This window comes from Pieris napi, chromosome 21 (assembly GCF_905475465.1).
Source record: "Pieris napi chromosome 21, ilPieNapi1.2, whole genome shotgun sequence".
NCBI classification, from domain to species: domain Eukaryota; kingdom Metazoa; phylum Arthropoda; class Insecta; order Lepidoptera; family Pieridae; genus Pieris; species Pieris napi.
The window spans coordinates 7236875-7261345 of NC_062254.1; the positions used below are offsets into that span (position 1 = coordinate 7236875).

A 24471-nucleotide genomic window follows, 5' to 3' on the forward strand; every position below is an offset into this window, starting at 1 on the left:
CTTAGCACTAAGTCGACTCTTAAATCTTACACCAAGTTCACAGTAGAAAGAATATAGTCAAGGCAGAATACGAAATTCCACCCGTATCACCTTGACATCTGTTATTCCAAAAGTAAGCGTTTTTTAAAGCCGTTTTTGCCGCGCACCACGACTATGGAACCAGCTGCCCACTAAAATATTTCCGAACCAATTTCCCTTCGAGAAAAGAGCGTACCAATTTTTTAAATGTGACTGTCCATGGGCGGCGGTATCACTTAATATAAGTTGAGCCTCCTGCCCGTTTTCCCCCTGTTCTATAAAAAAATGAACAAAAATAAATACGACTAAAGTCGTCTAAGTAGATTAGTATTTTAAGAGTAGAAATGTGTGAAACAAATGCATTAGGACTTTCCTTAGCTGTATATACGTTGTTACAATGTAACATTTTAGCTCTAAGTGCCTCTTTGGCTTCGGTGGATTAGATTCTGAGGAAATGGCTGATTATGACATCCACAGTCACTGAATCTAATTTGATGTATTGTATTTTTGTTCTGTGGTAAATAATAAATAAATCTTGGTAATTTAATTCTCCAGTATTTAAAAATGAATCATCGACTCTTATCTTACATGAGTTCTCTATGACTAATTTCTTTAATTATACAAAATCTTTAAAGTTATTAATATTTTATACATTTGAAATATTTACATTGAAAATACCTAATATTGAATAGTTCCTTCCAATTTGAAACACTATATGTTTAATAGGAAATCAAAGGAAAAAACAGAGGCGGTGTAACCTTTTAGGTGATCACTTGATTTTTTCTAATAGGCAAGTAGGTGATCAGCCTTCTACGCGTGACGCCATCGTCTTACGTCAACCGTCGTTATAAGGCACGACGATTTGCTCAGGCTATGTTCCGATGTAACGCGCGTTAACGCGCGTCAACGCGCGATCAAATTTGAAGAGCGTTCAGATGATGAGCGCTAACGCGCGTTGCGAGAGTAATCGTCAGTCTAGTTCGGTAGAACGTAGAAAATGGACGTGGAAGAGGCTATTATTTTGTGGTTATATTATAAAGAAAAAGAAAACGTACACATTGGGTTCATCCAATTTTGAAAAAAAAAATACAAATTATATTATATTTTTTATACAAACTTGCTATATTCCAACTTGCTGGCCTTTTTTCTACTTCATCGATTAGTAAGTCGATGTCAATATCTTCAATTTCACTCATTTTAAATGCGAGAACAAAATATAATTACGAAAATTAACAAAATTACATGCGATCGCGATGAAAGCGCGCGATCATATGAACAGCAAACGGACATTACATTAATATCAAAGCGCGCATCATCGCGCGATCATCTGCGTCTAGAGACTTTTGACTTTACGCGTTGACGCGCGTTAACGCGCGCTCATGTGAACAGTTGTATGAAAATACCACAATGTCTAGTCGCGCGATTTGAAAACGCGCGTCAAGTTTTTGCCATCTGAACATAGCCTCAAGGTTTTGCAGATTATGGTGCACGGTTGGGGTTTCAACCAATTTACTCAAGCCACTAGCCAAAAATGTTCGTTCCTCGGCTAAAAAATAGCCATAAAACAGGCGCAGAACTGAGTCTGCCCCATACCAGCTAAACTCAAAACGCGTTGAATTAAGCGGTTGTAAAACAAACTTAAAACAAGTATAAACCATTCCGTTGAAATGTTCATATTTGTGAATGTCAGAGGAAACCTTGCAGCTTGTCGGCTTAAACTGAGTGCGCTGATTTAATGACATTGCAGTTACCGACTAAACTGTGACAGCTATATTTTTTAAACCACATACAGTTAATTCTTTTGGTGTTTTGGTGAATTTTACGATGAAAAATACAGAATAAGTCTGTTTAGTGGTTAGTCTCAAACTGTGTTATGAGTGTCTTTTATTTATTAAAATAATACGTAATAAATCTACGGTATATGTTACAAACTCTTCATTTAAAATGTATGACAATTTAAGTAAACATAAGTGTGGTCATAGACGGACCGCATGTTGCAGTCGATACCGACTGCTCTAAGCCGCCTAAGGGTCGATTCGACCAAACAAGAGTAAATCTTAATCTTAGAATAAATCATCAGTTAATCGAGAGTAAATCAATTTAACGTTTTACCAACTACAAATTCTAAGAATAGTGGGCTTATTCGGGAATTGCTACTATACCGCCGTTTCGCACGGAATAACAGCTATTCCTAGAATAATTTAATGGCGTCAGTCAGTCCAATCAGCTGATTTCTGTCATTTCACAAATATGTATTCTGTGTTTTAATTTCAAGTCAACGCAACGCACTAAATTAATACTCTGCATTGTATAATGAAACGTTTAAACAATTTATTATTTATTTATTTGTTTTAGATTTTTTATTTTCTATAATATTAGAATAAAATTCAAAAGGGCTCAACAGAAGTTCCTTTTTAGACGAAAGCCTCAAACAAACAAGAAATAAAAACTTTTTGTTGTCGTTTGACACCTGTTAAAAGCTACTTTTTCACACTATAATACGGCAAAATCGAGTTGACATGATGTATGCTCTTACACTGTCCCGTTGTAGAACAACATTTATTTGCCGAGTTTTATTTTCGTTCACCATTCTCTTGCTATTCGCGTATTGTTATTCCTAGCACAATTATACTATCGATTACGTGGACAAACGACTATGGATTTACTCGAGATTAAAATCATGGAATAGATTATTCTTGGTATAGTTACTCGGGTATAAATTGAAGTTTGGTCGAATCGACCCTAAGTCGCCGCACGGCGATCTGCAGTTTCCATACTAAATTAATATCCGCAATACACGGACCGCTCGAGCAGTTCCTGAGCAAACCGCATATTGCAGTCGGTCTTGACAGCAACATGCGGTCCGTCTATGGCCCGCTTTAGTGTTAGAATTTTTTTTTAATTCAATTAAAATTATCAGAAAAACAGCGAATTAGGTTCGAGATAGGCACTTAACAATGCTTTCTCTAAAACCGCTCCGCAGCTCCGGATAAATAATTTTTAATCCGTTAAAATCGCGAAGAATTCTTGTCATGATAACGAAAATTTTAAAATATAGAACCTGAATGACTTGCACATAAAATCCTAATCGGTTTACGTAAATTTAGGTGGAAATATTAAACAATATTATGAGTGCAACAAATACTATTTAGATTAAATAAGGTTTTCATGTACTTGAAATATCAATTATAGTTTGTTACTGAACTGTTTATTAATTTGATTGTTAAAATTCCTCAATTATCTACGTAATCGATTTAAAATTCAATATCTTTTATTGTTACAGATATCCCAATAACACCAAGATGCAAGACATAACATAGTACGAACAAGATATACGATGACAAAATTTATCCACCCGGCGCTATGTCATAAATCTTCTTGCTATGACTAATATCACGTCGGGGCTTGAAGATTTCAAATGCAAACTCCTCACTGGGCCCAGCTGCTCCGACGACTTAATACCAGGTCTTGAATGTTCGGAGAACGTAACTTTCCTCTACAACTGCGAGCTAAATTTGGATCTTCAGAATGAAACTTCTTATACCTGCGTCAAATGTGCCATGGGTAATAATAGCGACGCTACTTCATGCGATTTTAAGCTCAATTTGATGACAGTTGTCTATGAAAATGCTCTAAAGAACGTGTGGCTGAAACTACCAGATTACCTGTGTGATTGGAACGATTTGGAATGTTTCCATGACTCGCTGCGGACGTACCGTGTTACAAATGACAGTTTGAGTGTTGTAGAAAGTTTTCAGTGTAAGTGGAATTATGGTAATGTCACGGAAGATGTAGGTGTAGGGGCGCGATATGAATGGACATTTTTGTTCGTCATTTTGTTTATAGTGGCGGGTGGGCTGGGCAATATTCTAGTTTGTTTGGCTGTGTGCCTCGATAAGAGATTGCAAAATGTTACGAACTACTTTCTATTGTCTTTGGCAATAGCGGACTTGTTGGTTAGTTTGTTTGTGATGCCAATGGGAGCGATACCAGGGTTTTTAGGTAAGTTATTAAATAAATTATTATTTCCAATAATAGTAATATTTAAATTAAATAAAAATTTGCACAGTAAGAAAGTATACAATAACAGTTTGTTTTATACTCTGTTTAACACCTAATGTTGATACATTATATGACAAATAGTTGACATTCAAAAATAATATTTAACCCTTGAAATTATAATTATTTTAGCATTTATATTTTACATGCACTTTCCAAACAATAGTTCCCGATTGCTTAGTGTAACAATTTTGCAGGTTATTGGCCGTTAGGCGTTGTCTGGTGCAACGTTTATGTGACGTGTGACGTGCTCGCCTGTTCAGCTAGTATTATGCACATGTGCTTCATCAGTATTGGCAGGTATATTTAAAATAGGATCTGATACTTAGATACAATTTTGGTTTCTTAATCTAATATAAAATTCTCGTGTCACAATGTTCGTTCCCATATTCCTCCGAAACGGCTTGACCGAGTCTTATGAAATTTTTTATGCATATTCAGTAGGTCTGAGAATCGGCTACTATTTATCTTTCAAACCTCTAAGTGATAAAGGGGTATCCACCCCAAATTTTGTTTTTATTTTTTAGATTTTTTTTTTGTTTTTTTTATAATAAAAATACATACATCCCCTAATGTTCACGCCGGGTTGATTGAAACCCCTATTTTTCCTAGAAATAATATACATGGCAAAACAAATGTTTGCCGGGTTAGCTAGTTTTAATATAAAAATGGCTACTTATAAGTAGCAAAGACGTCGCATTTTTTTACATCGATACAAAACACAACTGCTAGTGAGGGTTACAGAGGACCGCTGCTGATCGCAATTTTAACTTAAAAATAATGATTTGATTTCATAAAATGTAAAATCTATAAATTATGTTTTATTAGGCCATATGCATTGCCGGCCTTTAAACTTTACTTTTACTTACAATACGAATGTATCTATATTTTTCATATCCTTCTATATTATTAAATTTCAAATCTCCTTCGTCAACGCATTATTGAATTTTTTCCTCAAAACGATGGAGGATTGAAAATATTTCAGTCTTTCAATGAATAACGCGCAAGAGTTGTTGTTGTCAGTTAAATGCGTCGTAAAACATTATAGTCAATGCGCTATATAACGTATATATAAAATTATAAACGGCAGAATAGTATATGAGAAATGTTCTTTCTTTAAAATAGAAATTAAATTGCATTAAGAATTTATTTTTGAAACTAAATCAAATGTAAAATAGAACAAAACAAATGGAACACGATTGAAGTCCACGCCAACCGCAGTCGGTTCGATTTTCCACCCGAATTGTCACATCTCGTAGATTTTTTCAATTTTTCCAAGATATATTCCATACCTCGTAGCATCCTAATAGAATAGATTGGTTCTTTATCTTTACGACTGGGCCCGCTCACCCTAATCATTGAATGAAGATGTTACAACGACGACAGAATCCTCGCTTATATTCGCATTTTTCTCAAATATTCTAATACCACAGATAATTTGTTTTTGATTTCCCAAAAGACGCCTTTATCATGCAGATAGGATTATTCCATAGAGTATTACTGTTCATATCATGCTTGACGTATTATCTTGTAAATAACAAACACTTTTATATCGCGGAGCGTAAACTCATTATCACAGTTTTAATTTACGACTGTCACTAAAACTTGTAGCCGTCCAAATGGGAGATGAAAATACTAATTTCAGCATACATTCAGGTTACTTCAACACAGTAGTCAACTTCACTTGTCTCTTTCTGTCAAACTGTGCTTAAGCTGTGATGAAAAGAGACAGTTACTTAAGTTTATGACTATCAAATGAATTTTCTTAGATTAAAGATACTTGTTTAAGGATGACTTTTGCTTTTAGGAGAAAAATATATAACCAGCTACTTGTATAGTAACATTTTGTTTTACTAATTTCGAATACAATAGCTTATTAGGTGCTAAGGGCTTTCTCAGTTCGTTTTGGTATTATTATTCAAATAGCTTAATAACAAGAGATAACGATTATTAAGTGAATAAAGACCCGCAGAATTCATGACTTTGTACAATATCATACGTGCCATTACATTAAATGTTGTCTTAGAATGTTCCTTTTAAGCTCGAAATCACGACGCACATAAGCTAAACATATTTACAACGTATCTCAATGCAATAAGGTTCAATTTCGGATTGCATTAAATGCTATTCGCACTCGAATAGTTTGTCGGAATTCTACCCCAAATTTGGATATTACACGGCTTATATCTGTTATGTGTGAAACGGGGTTACCGGAGGTATTATCCCACGCGTTTTAATGACTTAAGTAAAGCTTCTATGCCCAAAGGGTTTGGACATTAAATAATTCTTACAAGCATTTTTGGCAGTTAATTTTTATGCGCCTGTTACGATCTGACCTCAGTGTGCAATCGGTTTTTATAGACAGTAAACAAACTGATTTAATTATCGAGAAGATTTTAATTTAATTTTAAAAGATTTAATTAAAGAGTTTGTATTATAAATTGAAGCCTATCCATCAATACCTATAATCAATCATTGTTTCGGAAAGCTATGATATTTCTCCGAAACGTGTTAGTAAAATAGCTTATTGTTACATATACGACTTGACTTCATGACGAACTCAACAGTATTGTTTTCATTGACTATTAAATATAAAATATAACATTGTTTATTGAGATAATTGGCATACGTAAAAAGTTACAATATTCCTAACCTATATAATAATAATAACTAAAAATAGAAAATCGTAATAAATTTAAAACTTTTGGTCTCTTTGGTAAAGGTACACAGGTTGACTGTCTCTTATTATTTAAACAAATCCAAATTCGAGCGTGTGATAATGGACATTTCGTATAGATAGAAAAAAATATTGGTGATTTTATTCTTTTGGAGAGAAAGAAAAGTGTGTGCCTTCAAGTCTAAACCAATTATGGTTTCTGAAATGAACATGAAAGACTTTCTCTTAGATTTTGAACTTTTTACTTGTTAAATACTTGTCGAAATTCAGTAAAGAAAGAGTATACTAAAAATATCTACATCAATAAATGAATCCTTGAAATGATAAAATAAGACGAATTCACGTTTTAATACCGACTACAATGTATTTTAATAAAAGTTACCGTACACAAGGGATGACTTTGAGTTGAACTATTTAAAAATTCGTTGAAAATACAGTACATTTCGTTGAAATCGTAAAGATAATGAACCAGACAAGTTTTATTTTAAAACGGAATGAAAACATTTACGAGCTCGTAAAAATGATATTTTAGTGGTGTTTTTGTCTTTTTTTATTCGTTGCGATAGCTTTTGCATTTGTAAAACTTCCCTCTGAGGATTGTTCTCGCTGTAAATGTCTGAATATCTATCTGAAAACAATAAACAATCAACAATAACAATGATCTAAGACAATATTTATACAAATAATAATTTGTTGCCACATTTTTTACTGCATCTTAAAGACATGCGAAAACAAGCAGTGGTAGATTACAACACAGAGGTCGCGGGTTTGATCGCTAGCAATTAAAGATAGCATTATGGTAAAGAAATACTTTTTGAAACATATAATATGCCTTAGACCGAGTAATGGATCCATTTCATCAGGATCAGATGTTAAAAATCATGCCCAACAATTGGCACGTGAGTTATGGGGCTATTGAATAATACTACCAATCATTCAAACACTTGTTACTTAGTTCATAAATCTATAGAAGAAATTACTCACTATCTATTTTGACGTCCTAACGATTATCATATGGATAATGTTAAACTATGAAACCATTCTAAATCCTAGAATCCATACTCGTTGCAGATGTTTGATTCGCTGAGACATTGAATTATTTCTCTGAATATATGAATCAAGTTTGAGAACTATGGGTGAATAGTGTTTTCACTTGCCTGCTTCGTAAAAAAATTGTCCGTGAGCTAGTTTGCCCACGTCTAAAGTAACTAACTTATCTTGTATATTTTGGTACAGCAGAAAAACGGCAAAGTATGAACATTGTTGACATATAGTATTTCTTGAGACAATAACATAATTATTAGTATTTTGTATATTTTTAATATTAGCAATATCGCCCTGTAATTAGCCAGTACAATCAACTTAAATTTTATTTAATATTAATTAACTAAATTATTTTGGTCTATTTATTTGAGCAATACCAGGTTTCAGCGTGTCAATCTCCCAGAAGTCGCAAGTTCGAACCCTGTATTTGCACTAATGCACTTTATGTCTATGTGCATCTAACACTCGTTCGTGCAGTGAAGGAAAACATCGTGAGGAAACCGGCATGTCTCAAAATCTAATAGTCGACCACATGTGTCAGACAAAAGGCTATCGTCTACTTCTCTATGAAGTAAAACGTGACAAAGAACTGTTGCGTCGTGGTCAGCAACGAAGGCGGAAGTGGCGGAAAGTTTCTTGCCAGTTCTTCTTGCCCGCTCTACGCCCTTGACTTGCGAACTGGTAGTAAATGTAAATTTACAATTAATTTAACTTCCTTTTTGACGTTCATAAGTACTTCTTTACCTATATGAATAAAGTGATTCGAGTTATGCGGGAGAGAGAGATGCTTCATATGGAGCGGACTATATGTTTTCACCGGTTTCTGTCCAGCACTTCTCTTATGACAGTGTATAGTTTTGAGGACGACGAGTCTTTCAGTCGGTCCATCTATCTGGTTGGTGAACGGCCACGTGATTATTTGCCTTCTGTGTTACCAACCACGATCAGTTTCTCCAAGTTCTCATCGCCTCTGCGCATTGTATGGCCGAAATAAGATACAATTCGGTGTTGGCATTGACAGTATGCGGAGTTGGGTCAGGATAATTATTATATATAAGTTATGGAAAAACAAGTAACATCTCGCTGCTCTGATACAAAACCCGTCGAATATCTTAAATTAGTTTCTTCGTTCACTAGTTCATTGAAATAACGATTTCCGTTATAGCTCAAAAATATACAATGAAACATAAACAGTACTAAAATAGTTTTTATGCTTGTACTGTTTATAACAACATATAGTAGACTGACAGTTTTCTACCGAATTTAATAATGACTGACAGCTAACGATTCGTCGGTGTTAACAATTTTTATTGCCATTATTTATTTTGTTTACATTTTATGTTCTGTGTATAAAGTTTCTTAGAGTGTTAGTACTGTGTTGCCGATAATTTACTTTAAAATACAGTCTGGGAGCCTCATAGCCTAGCGGTCTTATTAAGTGGCAGCTAGGTCAGGGATACCGGGTTCGATTCCGGGTTCGAGGGCAAGTTTTAATTTAATTTAAATTTGTTCTCGGCCTTTGGGAGGGTTGTGCGGTACCGGGCGAGTGCCTAAACCGTACATGGAGGACACGGTCGAATTTTTAAAGACAAGCACGAATTATAAAAACGCCTATACTTGACGCTGGCTAATGCACAAATCGTGCCAGAGCCATAAAAAAAGTACAGTCTGCTCAAATTTTAATATGTGGAACACAGCAATTCAAAACAGTAATGGAGAATTTCTTGCCAGTTCTTCTCATCTGTTCTACGAGTTTGATTTGAGAAGAGACTGTAAGAGAAGGGGCTGGAAATTTAAATTAAGAATCATTTGCTGTCAACTGTGACGAGCATATTTTATAAAATAAATTCCGTAAGATATACGAAAATCTCGAGTAATAAAATTATGAAACTCCGGGTGTCAAATTCGTTTTTGAGAAGTTTCACGGGATTCAAATTATGTAAATTTTCTTCGAAAATATTTACGGTACATTTTCTAATCATCTTATAAATTATATTAATACATTTTATTACTGCGCTTCTGTGACTAAAATATTATATTTGCTACAATTATTTAAAGATTTCATGTAATATGTCGGTAATCTTCTAAGTATTATTATTTTTGTATTATTTGTTTACAAATCATACAATTTATAATTAATTTAATAGTTATAATCTATATCTGAAGAGTATCTAATCTTGATCCCTCAAAGAAGGGAAATTAAACACTACATTAACTATTTGATTCACTATATTTCCCTTGTTACACCTTCTTCACTGATTTCACATAAAACTGTATCACTTCAAACTTAGCCAAATAATGCTCGCGCGTATGGCAGCTAGTTTTATACACACACATATAGAATATATTCTCGGCGACTCGACTATACTGTGTTAGTATTTCATCAATTTAATAAAAATTTTGTAGTATTAAATTAAATAAATATAAAAAGCAAACACAATGTTAAAAGTCATGTTGGGTATATTTCTACCGTTATTTAACCGCGAGATAATCTTGCTGCTACGTGCATTCCAATAGAGTTTGTTCGTGCTGAGAATTCAGAAGCTATCAAGAGTCTTGAATTTTTAGCGGAAAAGCCATTTGAGGCCCGATATCCGACTTGATGCTAGGCCGCATGACCTAGCTTTTAAAATTCACTTCAATGCATTGCATTTTTAAACATTCTATGTGTACAAAATGTTTATTCCTGATACAATAATGTTTTGACTAAAAGATATTTTGTATGCTCAATTATTGTTTTATCTAATATATAAAATTCTCGTGTCATAATGTTCGTTCCCACCTCCTAAACGGCTCGACCGATTCTTATGAATTTTTTATGCATATTCAGTAAGTCTGAAAATCGGCTACTTTCTTTCAAACCCCTAAGTGATAAGGGGTGTTCACCCTAAAAAAATGTTTTTTTTTATGATACAACATACAAAAATACATACAACTCTTAATTTTCACCCCTTTATGATCAACCCCTATATTTTATTTGTTAATTGTGACTTGAACTCTGAGGTTTTTATAGAGAAAAATTCACAGGACAACCTAAAAAGTTTTTTTTCCGGAAAACCGAACAGACTCTGGGGTAGCAAAGCAAAATGATCCATGTTGGTATGTAAAGAGGTAGGCTAAGTAAAATCACATTTAGGAGAAACAAAGTTCGCGGGGGCAGCTAGTTATAATATAATATTTAGTAGTGTTAGCCTATGTTTTGCCAGTTTGCGCTCAATCCTGAAGCGGTTCGAATTGTATGTATTTTCTTTTCAAGTTGCACAAACTTAAACAAAGACTGATCAAGTAAAACCAAATAAACATAAAAAAATGGATTACTTACATATTAACAAAAACGTTTATGACGTTCAAACGAATAAAAAATACTCTTTAAGTGTAGTTATTAATAATAATTAAAGGAACTCTTGAATTTCCTTTCTAACGTAAAGATAAAACTGAAAAGAAAGAGAAATCATCGCAAACAATAAAAACTTAATACATTCTATTATTCGTTCTGAGATAGCTTTTTAAAAGTTTAAGAGAAAAGTTTCAAGAATCATTAGTAAGATAATGGAATTCATTATGTCGGTTTTATGAGTTCAATGCGGATTCCACATCTTAGAACTTCGGTGATGATTAAAGAATTATGTTTCAGTTTGTTTTACGGAAACTAATTGCAAAGTTAGCTCACTCGAATTCTATTATTTTTCTTGAATAAGTTGTTCACTTAAATGCCAAAACTTCTTCATTTATTATAAATTTAAAATCATTACCTAGTCTTGTCTGCATTGCATTATTCCACGTCACATTTTTTTGGACAAATCGTAATGATCTCCACGAGGAAGGAGCTCATTTTCTGTCTCACATCTTCTAATAAATATATTGTATTTATAATGTAATGTAATATTTTTATAGTAAACTTCGCACTAATAACTTCTAATGAATTTTTCGAATGATGATATCTTCAGTTACACTAATCTTCATAATAATGTTTATACACTGATAACAGTGTAAAAAAATAAAGCATATTCCTTCAAACACATACCACATTATACTTTATTCCTATTAAGTTGTAGCCAAGGGTGCTACGTGCTACGGACAAGCTACGCGGTTAAGCAGACACGGAACGGTTGTGGCTAAGCTACATTTTACCTTGCTACGAGATTATATTCATGGCCAACAGTGGAAATGCCACAGGCCTTGACACTTTATAAAAGTAAATTAACAATTGGATAATCTTATTATATTGTCTAAAAGGAATCTTCCAGAATACAGTTACAAACTCTCGCGTTAGGAATAAAAAATAATCAATTAGCTTACATTATTATTAGTTTTTGGACCACAAACTTTAATAAAAATTTCGTGTATTTGAATTGAATATAATTTTTATTTTTATCGCATGCGTTTATATAATTCAGATTTAAAATTAAATTATTATATATTTAATAAACTTATTTATGAAACTCACCAGGTATCTAGGCATCAGGAATCCGTTGAAGAGTCGCCATCATTCAACAAAACGAGTAGTTGTCATTAAGATTGCTCTCGTCTGGCTTCTAAGTATGATTGTTTCGAGCTCCATTACTGTACTGGGTAAGACTATTTATATATTATATTATATATTATATTACTTTTAAGATAGATTAAAAATCATACTCAGAGTTGCCCATTTAAATATTTGTGTTGGTAGATTAATTAATTAGACTAATTTAACAAGACATAGAATAGTAGTAACTTTCTTAGCTTTTAAAGGTAATTGTATTTTTAGTAATTAACCTGTTAATTCCTTATTAATGACTGTGGGACACTAGATTTCATAAGCGTCCGTATGTCCTAAGAAATGGCTACATTTTCTCTCTTATAATAGGTACCTATTTATGAAAGACTACCAATTTAGACTATAAGTTTTGACAACAATTATAAATAACTGATCTTATTATTATGAAATTAAATATGACATTTGCATTTTAATATGGCAAAAATATGTCTCATCTATGGAAATAAACGATTTATTATTATTATTATTATATACGTGTAACCTTTACGCAAACTTAAATAAAATTATGCGACTTCTGAGAAAAAGTATGTTTTTCTCAGAAGTCAATCTCAGAAATCAAGTATGTTTTTGTAGTTGAAAGTTAAGCTTTCAACGTGTAGATTTTACACACACACATTTATATTATAAATTATATACCTTAACACTGTCAATTCTATTCCATAGAAACAAATCGTTTTAATGTGTTAATATTTAATGGGAATTGAGAGATCGTGAGACAAAGCATTCGTTGGAAGAAAAAGTCAACCATGCGGAAAGGTTTGAATGGCTGAGTCGCTAAATGTTTACAATAATAGCATTCAGATGTTTTAACTTTTTATTTTCTTTTACGTTTTATTTCAAAAGTAAATGTACAATACTTATTTCAAAGTCTACGTTGATAAACAAAAGCGTATAACAAATATCGTAGCTTCGTTGCTCAGCAAAATTATTTCGGTTAAGTACAGAAGCTTGCATTAAAATATATATTGATTAAAAGTAATAAAATGTATCAAAGTATACTCTATTAATTTAAGTTACATTAAGTTTCAACCTCCGATGGAGTAAATGCCTCCCCGAATTCTTCAAATCGTCTCTCATCTTCGCTGCTCTCTTCCAATATCTCTCTCTATCCTTTTTAAGATAACTGAACAATTCCAAGTAGGAACCTTTTTGACCCATGTTGTCGATCAATGACATAATACTGTGTGACTCAATAAGTTTAGTGGTGAGTCTATTTATTGAGGATATAGGGCCATCACGCTACCATCGGATACATAGCCAGAACGGGTGACACCGCAAGACACCGTTAGTGATAAATAAAACATACGCATAATTATTGTGCCCCATATTCCATTGGGGGGTTGAAATATTATCGTTAAGAGAGTCTAACAAGACACTTGGGATGCGGGAAGCAAGAACATAATTAAAATTCTAATTCTCATCATGAAACACTTTGTAGTTTCTAAGTGTACCGCAAAGTAGCTTGCATAAGCGATTTAATTGCAAGTTGCAAAGTTTTTAATATAAAACGATGTGTGTGTTTTTAACCTAAAGAAATGAAATTTTATTATGTTTGAATATTGCATTTAAATGTCGGTGTGAAAGCATAGTTTTATAAAAATATGCTTTATGTTGATGCTCACTTACTTATTTATTAGATAAAAAATAAAAATAAATTATATTCCGTGGCGTACCTCCGTGAATTCAAAGCATAAAACATGCTAACATTTCGTTAATGACTAGTCTCAGAGATGGTTCACTGTGACCAAATCGGTCTAGAGAGCATTAACAAATCCATTTATTCATTCAATCTTGAAAGGTATGGTAATATAAATTATAATTTAACAAAAATTAGTCAAACTATAAACCTTTGATCATTTTACACATCCGTTGAGTCCCGCGCCAAACAATAAAGATCGTATAATCGCTTTCGGATTATGTCAAATTGAAAACGGCCCCAAAAGGATTCTTTATAACTAGAACTCGTGCGTTTTATACGAACAAGGTTACGAAAGGCTATATAAAATCGGATTTGGTCCCATTTTATGACTGATTTTACTCCATTCATTATACTTGATTAAGGGGAGCTTTACCAAGCCCATAACTTAATAGATTATAAGCAGTCTTGTGGACTTATCTATCTCCTAACAATAGAAATGAAGAAGCCTATCTATAAGAGAGATTTGTACATAAACTGAACTACATTGAAGCAATTTTATTTGCTATGTTGGCCCTTAGTACAATAAATTTTTCTATTTATCCATTTTTTATTTTTTTATGGATAACTATGTTGGATAATATGTATCTTATATAGAATAATGATATGAATAATAGTAAAATCTGTATATTTGGGTGTTGGAAAACAATAAAGGTAAATTAGTAGAAAGCAAGGGATTAGACATATAATTTTTAAAATGAAACACAAATAGAAACACTCTCAATTCCAGAGGGCTCGCGAGTGCGTTGCCGGCCTTTAAATTGGTACACCCTTTTCTTGAAGGACCCTAAGTCGAATTGGTTCGGTAATATTTCAGTGGGTAGCTGGTTCCACCTAGTGGTGCGCAGCAAGTGCCTTGCCTCAGTTGTGGAACGAAATTGACAACAATCAATTTTAAAGCTATTTAAAATTAAATTAAATTATTTTTATTATAATTAAAATTACAGCTTTGGTCATAACAAAATCAGAACTGCACAGTAATGTAATCATCGGTCGTGTCAAAAAATATGAATCACTAAACAAAACTTCATAAAATAAAAAATGTCTTTTTCCAACACACTACTCCAACACTCACGCTCTTACTCCAATTCACTAAATGTGCTATTTCCTCAGATTTTTGCCATCAAATGAAAACGTGAAATATGAAGTACGCATTTTGCATAATACATGTAAAGGGTCCAAGTGAAATTGTTCAAAACGTAATAATAGCCTATGTTAGTTAGGGTTGTAACTTTTCGAGCGATGTTAAATTATATTTAACCGTCTTTAGATCCATTCCTATTGTAAGTTATTACTTTATTTACGTTTATTACGTTACTTACGTTATTGACTTTGTTCTGGCCTTAGCATTTTTAGAAAAAATACTTTATACTTTTTTTTAATAACCGCTTCGATACTATGACACTATATTCTAGTCCAGTCGCATTTAAACTTCAAATAACATACGTTCTCTCGATAATTTTTATTTTATGGACAAGTAAAAGAAAATTCCATAGGGGCACTGACGTGAATCCAACACACGACCTCAGGGATCAAGGTCGCAGGTAAAGAATGGCAACACTAAGGCCTTTTAAATACTCACCCATTAAAATATATCAAATTATTGTAGGTACATTGATCATTTTTGATTATAGGCCAGAAGGTAAGGAGACTTTTGTAGACGTGTGTGGTATGTGGCAACCCTATGAAGAGCAAATGATTGCGTCAAAGAGAAAATTCCGTTAATCTCGCTTTGTGGGCTAATACAGCGAGGCTGGGGCTTGTAATTTGAACTTTTTAATTTTCTGATTGGAATCTAATGCTTTCAAACGAATAACTGATGACGAACATGTAAAATTTATTTAATTTAGTTTTTAAAATTTTGTAACTTTAACCCAAATTACTTAGCTGACACTTATATTTTCTATCCGAAAAATATTGAGATTCGTACGATATACCTTTATTTTATCATATAATTGCGAATAGTTGTATCAAGTTTTCGCACGAATTGGGATTTTGGGGAAATACATAGTAATTCAGTGGTCAGCTGGTTCCACATAGTTCCTCAATTGTGGAACGACAGACGTCGAGGTGATACGGGTGGTATTTCGTATTCTGCCTTGATGTCCGATGATGAAACTCAGCTGCAGGTATTTCCAACAACTCCTCTGAACACTCAATGCGCAAACGCAATATCAAGGGTTCAAGCCGATCGGAAAGTGACTGGCCGTCGACGTTTCAAATCACTCTCCGTTGAATACGGTCTAGTTGAAACAGCTGGTACTGGAGAGCTCCCTCCCAGAGGTGAGATAAGTACTCCATGCAGGGGCAAATTTGCGCTTTATAGAGTTGCAAACGGTAGCCCGACGTACGGTCTCGCCTTGAAGACATATCGGTTTTCTGGTGATGAAAGAAATTGAACCTTATAGAATCGTACCACATCATATGTATCGAAATAATACAACAAAAATTGTCAATTTGCTTGAATCATTTGTGATGGCAATAACATGCAAGTATTACACGAGATATTCATATTCGTACGGAAATTGGATATATTTTTCAAAGCTTCATGTCTACTCAGCTATCTTTTGCTCAAGAGGATACAATTCCAGTTAGATCAGCTACTTTACTGAAATTTGTATAGTCTTATTTATTCGACTGACTAAAATTGGGGTAAAACAATCTATTTCTTTGTAAAGTGTAATAAATTCAAATTCAAAATCTTTTATTAATTTATTTAACACATTGTACACTTATGAACGTCTATAAAGAAGAAATGGCAATAAACTCTTTTTAATCGCCAAGTTTTTTATTTTACAAAATGTTTGTAAGCTGCAACCATTACACCATGTTCCACATGACAGCTTTAAGTAATTAAATATTAATAAGAATAAAAAAAAACAAAGATTTGTCCTCTATCAACAGTAGGCATGGTGAAATAAGAGCACGCACTTACATTCTCGTGAGAACAACACGTTTAAAATAATAAAATAATAAGTTTTTACCTTTGTTTTAGTTAAAGTTATAAATTCTTTTAAAACTTAACTTCATACTATATCATCATATCTGCATAGTGGCTTCAGAGTTTCACTCTCATCCCTGAGGTCGTCGAATCGATCCCCGGCTGTGCACCAATGGACTTCCTGTCTATGTGCGCAACCGGCATGCCCTAGACACCAACAGTAATAGGAGGCAAGACGCTCACCTGATGTTAAATGATACCGCTGCCCATGGACACTCCCATTGCCAGAAGACTCGCAAGTGAGTTGCCAGCCTTTGAAGAATTGGTACGCTTGAAGGACCCTAAGTCGAACTGGTTAGGAAATACTTCAGTGGGCTGATCACCTACTTGCCTATTAGAAAAAAAGGAGTGTGTTTAAAGCCTCGTAATTATTGAAGGCAGGCGTTGTCTTTATACGTTTGATTAGGGCTAAAATAAATATTCTAATTGTACCCATACCCTGAAGCTTGGTAAAAATAATATTATGGTTAATTTTATTACATACAATGTCTTACTTCCAGGACTGATCAACAAGCAGAACATAATGCCAACTCCAGAGCTATGCGTCATCAATAACCGATTCTTCTGGGTTTTTGGGTCACTGGTGGCGTTTTATATACCAATGCTGATGATGGTGGTGTCGTTTGCACTCACTGTACAACTACTAAAGAGGCAGGCAATATTGGCTGCCACTCCAGTGCCGGGTGGTACACAGAGAAGGTGAGAGTTCGCTATTTAAAGGGAAATTATTTATATATTTCGTAATCCTACAGCTAACACAAATTATATTATATTATATTATATTATATTATATTATATTATATTATATTATATTATATTATATTATATTATATTATATTATATTATATTATATTATATTATATTATATTATATTATTATATTATATTATATTATATTATATTATATTATATTATATTTATATTATATTATATTATATTATATTATATTATATTATATTATATTATATTATATTATATTATATTATATTATATTATATTATATTATATTATATTATATTATATTATATTATATTATATTATATTATATTATATTATATTATATTATATTATATTATATTATATTATATTATATTATATTATATCATATTACATTACATTATATAATGTAATGTATTATTATTATTAATAACAAACAATTTCACTAAAAATATAGCCAGAGATTGAATACATAATATTTACCTGCATAAAGGTTCAAACATTTACAAAAGGGAACGAACACTAAAAAATATTAAATACATTTAACTAAGTGATACCTAATTTAGCTGTGTTGTGTGATGGTGTAAAAGTGAAGGTAAGTACGTGAAGGTGTGTGTGTATTCTCATGATGCAGGTGATTTCGCGCTATGGATATTCATAATACACCTTTTAACCTCATTCCGCGATAGATTAAACAATTCAAAGCTTAAATATTGGTCGTTTCGTCCGGGCTGCGTGATACAAAACTTCTTTGGAATCTAATGAATATAAGATCGCATATACTGAAACGAATATTTAGAATAGTAACGATAGACTTGTGTATTTGGAACTAGACGGAAGCACCATGGGTAGTTTGTATTTCTGTAAGTAAACTTTATTTATTTATTTATAAAAGCTTGCCAACGCTTGGCACATTAATACATTGACAGAAGAAAAATAAAATACAGTTTTCAATGTGTCAAACACTTACTGGCAAACATAGCATACAAGAAGTAATAAAATTAATTAATCAAAACAATAATAAAATTTAAACAAACACTAAACGTAAATCGCTCTCAAAGTCTAAACAAATTGTATTAAAAATCGATGCATAAGCTGTCTAAAACAAACACTGTCGTAAAGGAATATTTGCCAAAAGTATCGCAGCTTATTTGTCAAATTGGTTTGGAAATACTTCAGCGCGGCGAAACTGGCATAAGAAACGCTTAGTTGTGGAACGACGGACGTCGAGGTGATACGAATGGTATTTTGTATTCTGCCTTGACCTACCTGAAACTCAGCAGCAGCCCTGCGATTCTGTAACTCACTTTTCGAACTCACACAGCGGTTTTCGCATCGGCGGTCGCTCTGAAATCAGTCGTGAAGCAGTCATTTTATGATTTGGCATTCTGAAAAGGTGGGAGCTTGTTGTGTATTGTTTATTAGAACAGGCTACAGTTGGCCAAACCATAAAATGACTGCTTCACGACTGATTTCAGAAAAATCGAAAAGTGAGTTACAGAATCGCAGGGCAGGTATTAACCTGAACAACTCTGCCTAGGCCATATATCCATCGCAGTCACAGAATTTTGACATAACACCCAACTATAATTTAAATATTGATAGCTCAAAATGGAGCAAATGTAAAATGTTCAATGCCAAAGCATTAGCATATATTCCCCATAACTCTGTGCGTAATATAATATTTATCTTTGGAGTTTTATCGTATGGAGATACAAATGCCATCGCTTGCCAATACATCGATTATGAAATATTGCGCAACTTTGTGTTAGTACATACTAAAATTTATGTAAATCTAATTGTACGTACGAGTATGTACTTGGGCACAGGGACCAAAAGTAAATTTGCAATAGTTAATATAAAGAATAATGTGTCATTAACATAAATAAGTGATATGTATGTATGGCATAGTAGCTTCAGCGTGCGATTCTCATCCCTGAGGTCATAGGTTCGATCCCCGTTGGGCACCAATAGCCTTTTGTTTCTATTTACAATACGCGCATTTACCATCCACTCGAATGTTGAAGGAAAACATCATGAGGAAAACATGCCTTAGACCCAAAAAAATAACGGCGCGTGTCAAGCACAGGAGGCCGATCAACTACTTTTCTTTTAAATCGACAAATGATCATGAAACAAATACAGAAACCTATGGCCAAGACCTAAAAAGGTGGTAGCGCCACCGATTTATTTTTCATAATATGTATGTTAAGTTAAACCATACAGACTGCACAAATGTCAGATCACAATTTAAAAGAAGAGAACAAATTAGATTTCGTTCGTTAATTCATTGTAATTTCCTCGCGGTGATCTTCACCGTATGTTTAATAATTATTTACGTGTACTAAAATATATTGTCTCTATAAAATACTAGTACCTAGAGAAAACTTATCTTTTGAGGAAAATGGCGTTCTACAATAGAGTTCTAAATACAATTTTAAGCAAGTCAGAACATTACGCTACATATTCGCGAAATTCTTGCGAAGTAATAATTTATTACAACAGCGCTTCAACTAATCATCAGGGCCATTATCTAAGCACTTTCAGTTTAGTATCTTACTTTCACTAGAGTTATTATATTTTTAATAAAAAAATGTATGCTTTTATAAATATATATGATATATTATGTGCGTTAAAAATTGCAATAAAACAAGCGAATGGCGCGCAAAGCGGGCACAGATTATTAATAAAATTGGTGTTTGATATAGACTATAGAACTAAGTTCATGGAATCGATATAAAACCTATATCATTAAAATTGTGAAAGTGAAAGAAAATTCAATCACTTGAACTACAAGCGGGAGCAAGTATTGTTCACGTTTTTGTGACTCAACGGGGTGTGCCTTTCTTTATTACATAATAGATTTCCATTCAACTTGATTAGCGTGTATTTTGGCATCGTTCCAACATCCGACGGCTAGTGAGAGAACCGACCTATCCATCAATAGTCCCTGTGTTTGATTGTAAACTTTTTATCTCGTTATGCAAGTCATTCGAAGATAACAGAGATTTCTAGTTCATTACACTAATTACGATTGATTAGGACCCTTTTTGTTTTTACTTGTTTAACAATAATACCAGTAGATCAGGGGGCACAGAATATAAAAAACGTGGAACGTTTCATTCCATTGTCATTTATCAACAGTATGTCTAGTCTTATCATAGACACATTCGTCGTGAGGTTCGACAAATCATCACAAACACGCATTTGTTTTGTCTATGCTTTTACTTTCTGATACTCCCGGTAAGTTTCGATCTCTATGGATACTTTTTTTGCGCAATTTCGAATAATAATCCGATATAACACGCATGTGATATCTCATATAAATATCATAATATTAACTGCACATTCATAAATCTGCGTATCTGTTTAACAAAAGAATGAAGTTCTTTATGAATTCTCTGTTGAAAGTATGTCGAAATATTTAAATAAAGAGTATCACTGAATGTTTTGAATAGTAAAACTCATATAACATGTGATTAAAGTGATATTGAGAGATCAAGCAAGTTTTTCTATTCAATAAACATCAAAGCGTGTTCATTTCAAGGATATAAATTACTTCTATAATTCAATTTTAAATGTTAAACAATTAAAATATTTTTATCGCTCGTAAATTAGAAAGGCGTGTTAAATTTTTTGTTTTGTTTGGTATAATAATAAATAATTATGTAAACTTTTGTAATTCCTTTTTTAAATTGTTAAATACACGCGCCAAAACTAAGCATTTTTTTAAATTAACAAATTACCTCCCGCGCAAGCTCATAATTTATTGTTCATTTGTTTCGAAACGACACCCTGTCAAGCGGATTTGTAGTGAAGATTACAATCTTAAGACGACGACACTGGTTCTTTGTTATTAGCGTGTTTATGTAAGTTTAGCAGGAGCGGAGAATGCGTGTGCGTCCTTGAGTCGCCGCCAACAGAGGGAGCGATTTCAAACGCTTGCGGTGACAAAGTACCTAATTTGAGCTGTGAATAAATTAATGTTAGAAAGGAAAAAAAGAATTACCATCCGTGTTACCATTTGACCCATAATGATGCTCACTTCTCAGCGTTTACATCGTATTTGTCGTTTAGTGCGTCATTCATAAAAACTAAATCGCTCTAATTGTACTCTTTTGACTATTATATTATTACTCTTTCAGTCAAATTGTGTTTACGCTATGTTGAAAAGAGACAGTCCTTTAGTTAGAAAGAAAGAAAAAACTTTATTACACATAATAATAAAGGATGTTTAGTTAAAAGAGAAAGTACACTAGCCCCTACACTGGGGGGCCCTGTGTTGTGTGTCGTGGACTGTGTGATATTTTCTACTAAACACTTGCGATTTTATAATTAAACTACTGTTGTACATATTAATACTTTCCGTTTCAGGATAGTCCAGATTGAGAAGATGTTAATGAGAGTGGTTAGTGAAAATTTTGTTTTTAAAAAGAAGAAAAAGCGTTCGGCGAAGAAAGTGCGTTTTTTATTAAATTAAACAGAGCGATGATACTGATGAATTCTAAATGAATAGTGTTAGTTTTTCTAAGTCAACATTCCTTTGCGCTATTTATAAACAAAGATGTATAATATATCTCCGTATTGCAAAATAACTGGCAATATATCGAAATTGGTTAGAGCTAAGAGCATACAATTACATTAGCTTTACGATGGTACGATTTATAACGCCCATAGGGATTTATGTTTGCCAGCAAAAAGTTTCGACGTCAAAACCATAAAATAGAAGCTCTGATAGACGTTTTATTATTGTTTTTATCAGAACATAATTTTAAAATATATTCTTATTTGTGTGTCGTAAATAACGTTGTATTTGAAATATTGTTAATGTCATATCATGAAATTGTATATCGGCGCTTTTTGTCGCTTTTGGAAAATAAAACATACTTTAATGCTTTAAAAAATCTTCGAAATTTTACGATTATACACCTGTTTATTATTAACACGAGTTTTTTAGTATTTTACAGTTGGTCAGCAAATGTCTTAAACTTACATTAAAAACCAAATGTTATATATTTTGATTTCGTATTTCGGCAAGATGCCGACTATTTCAACCGTAATTAATTCTATACCAACATTTTTATTTGGATTTTTGCTATACATGAACAAATTATAATAATATGCAAGTAATACGGGTAACATGTCTTATCACTCACATACTGCTTAGTGAGGAGTAGGGGAACTGCAGCATATTTGGAATAGTAGTTTGTTTTTGGAGGATAAATTTAAGGAGAATATCTACTGATGAAAAGTGTACTAAAATTCGGTCGGTAGTTTTATAGTTTACCGCGCTTATGGTGACTCGCGTAAATTAATGTAAGCATTAATATTTCGATTGACCAGGTTCGATTCCCGGCTGTGCGTCAATAGATGTTCTGTCAATATGCGCATTTACCACTCACTTGTTCAGTCAAGCAAAACATCGCGAGGAAACCGGCGTTACACCTGAAATCGGCGTGAGTCAGGCATAAACGGATCACCTATTTCTGTATCTGTTTACGATACAGTAATCTAAAGCCAAGTACCACTGGTGTTTTTCAGTATTAACAACCCATAATAACTATAAAAACTTCATACAAAACCTCACCTTGAATATATTTCTAAAAGCGTGCCAAAAACTTTTCACGCCAAATACATATTTATTGAACAAGAAATATAACGAAAGCGAATTTGTAGCTATTGGCACGGGGCTAAAATTTATGTGATTAAATTCTGCCAGAAAAATAACTTTTCTTACTTGTATATACAGTGTACTTTTCGTGAAATGCGGTATTGGGTGTATTGTTAGCTATAGAACTTTAAACTAAATCATTTTAAATTTGATTTTATACTTTGTTATGTATTTTTAAATTTAAAAACACTACTTGTTCTACTACGTTGATAACTTAGGATACTGTGCAATGGTTATTCTAGTATAAACAAGTCTTTGACATACTCCAGAATTTGTGACCGTCAGGTTGGCTGACCAAATTTGATATCGCAATCAAACTATACGCCATATTTCTCTACCTATTTCATACTATTTGCTAACTTCAAAGACGCATTTGCTACCTCTGCATTAAAGAACGAGGAAGATTCTTAGAACCCAAATAAATGATGGTGGTCAGCCAAGCTGACGTCAGAATGGCTGGCCACTTTATTTCTTTATTATGTTCTTTAATGCAGAGGTAGCAAATGCGTCTTTACAGGTATCAAATAGGTAGAGAAATATGGCGTATAGTTTGATTGCGATATCAAATTTGGTCAGCCAACATAACGGTCACCAGATTTTGATTTGTTTAAAGTACTAGCGTAGGAGTCACAAAGACGCCGTACGAGTACAGAATTCCTGTAAAGAAAAACCGTATTATATTAATAGTTTAAAAAACGTATTCGTGTTAACTTGCGAGGGTGTGAGCCTTAATGTATTAACTTTTATACCAATCTCGCTAACATAAAAGCTCCACTCAACATAGCGACACATCGCGGTATAGGAAGCCGTCTAGGAATAACGATCGGCATGTTTAATGGATATACATTTCTCGCTTTCTCTTAAAGTGGCGAAGACTACTTCAAGCCCTTAATTATCGTGGAGAGTCTGCATGATAGCTTTGAGATAATCCCACCACCTTCAACTATTGATCCTACCCGTCGCGCTCCGTCTGTTACCTTAGGTTTCTTGGTGCAGACATCCCGTACTTATTTATATATTATTCACTATTTATGTGTTAGGGTACATCTGTA

General features: G+C 33.1%; 1 protein-coding gene across 1 annotated transcript in view; it reads left to right on the plus strand.

The window, feature by feature from the left end:
• The window catches only part of LOC125060499 (5-hydroxytryptamine receptor 2C), a 76331-nt gene that overhangs the window by 38472 nt on the left and 13388 nt on the right, over positions 1-24471 (plus strand). The window contains exons 2-5 of the mRNA XM_047665445.1: positions 3302-4020; positions 4275-4377; positions 12249-12370; positions 17533-17731. Of these exons, the coding sequence (XP_047521401.1) occupies positions 3402-4020; positions 4275-4377; positions 12249-12370; positions 17533-17731 (1043 nt within the window). The 5' untranslated portion in view covers positions 3302-3401. The remainder of the gene's footprint in view (positions 1-3301; positions 4021-4274; positions 4378-12248; positions 12371-17532; positions 17732-24471) is intronic.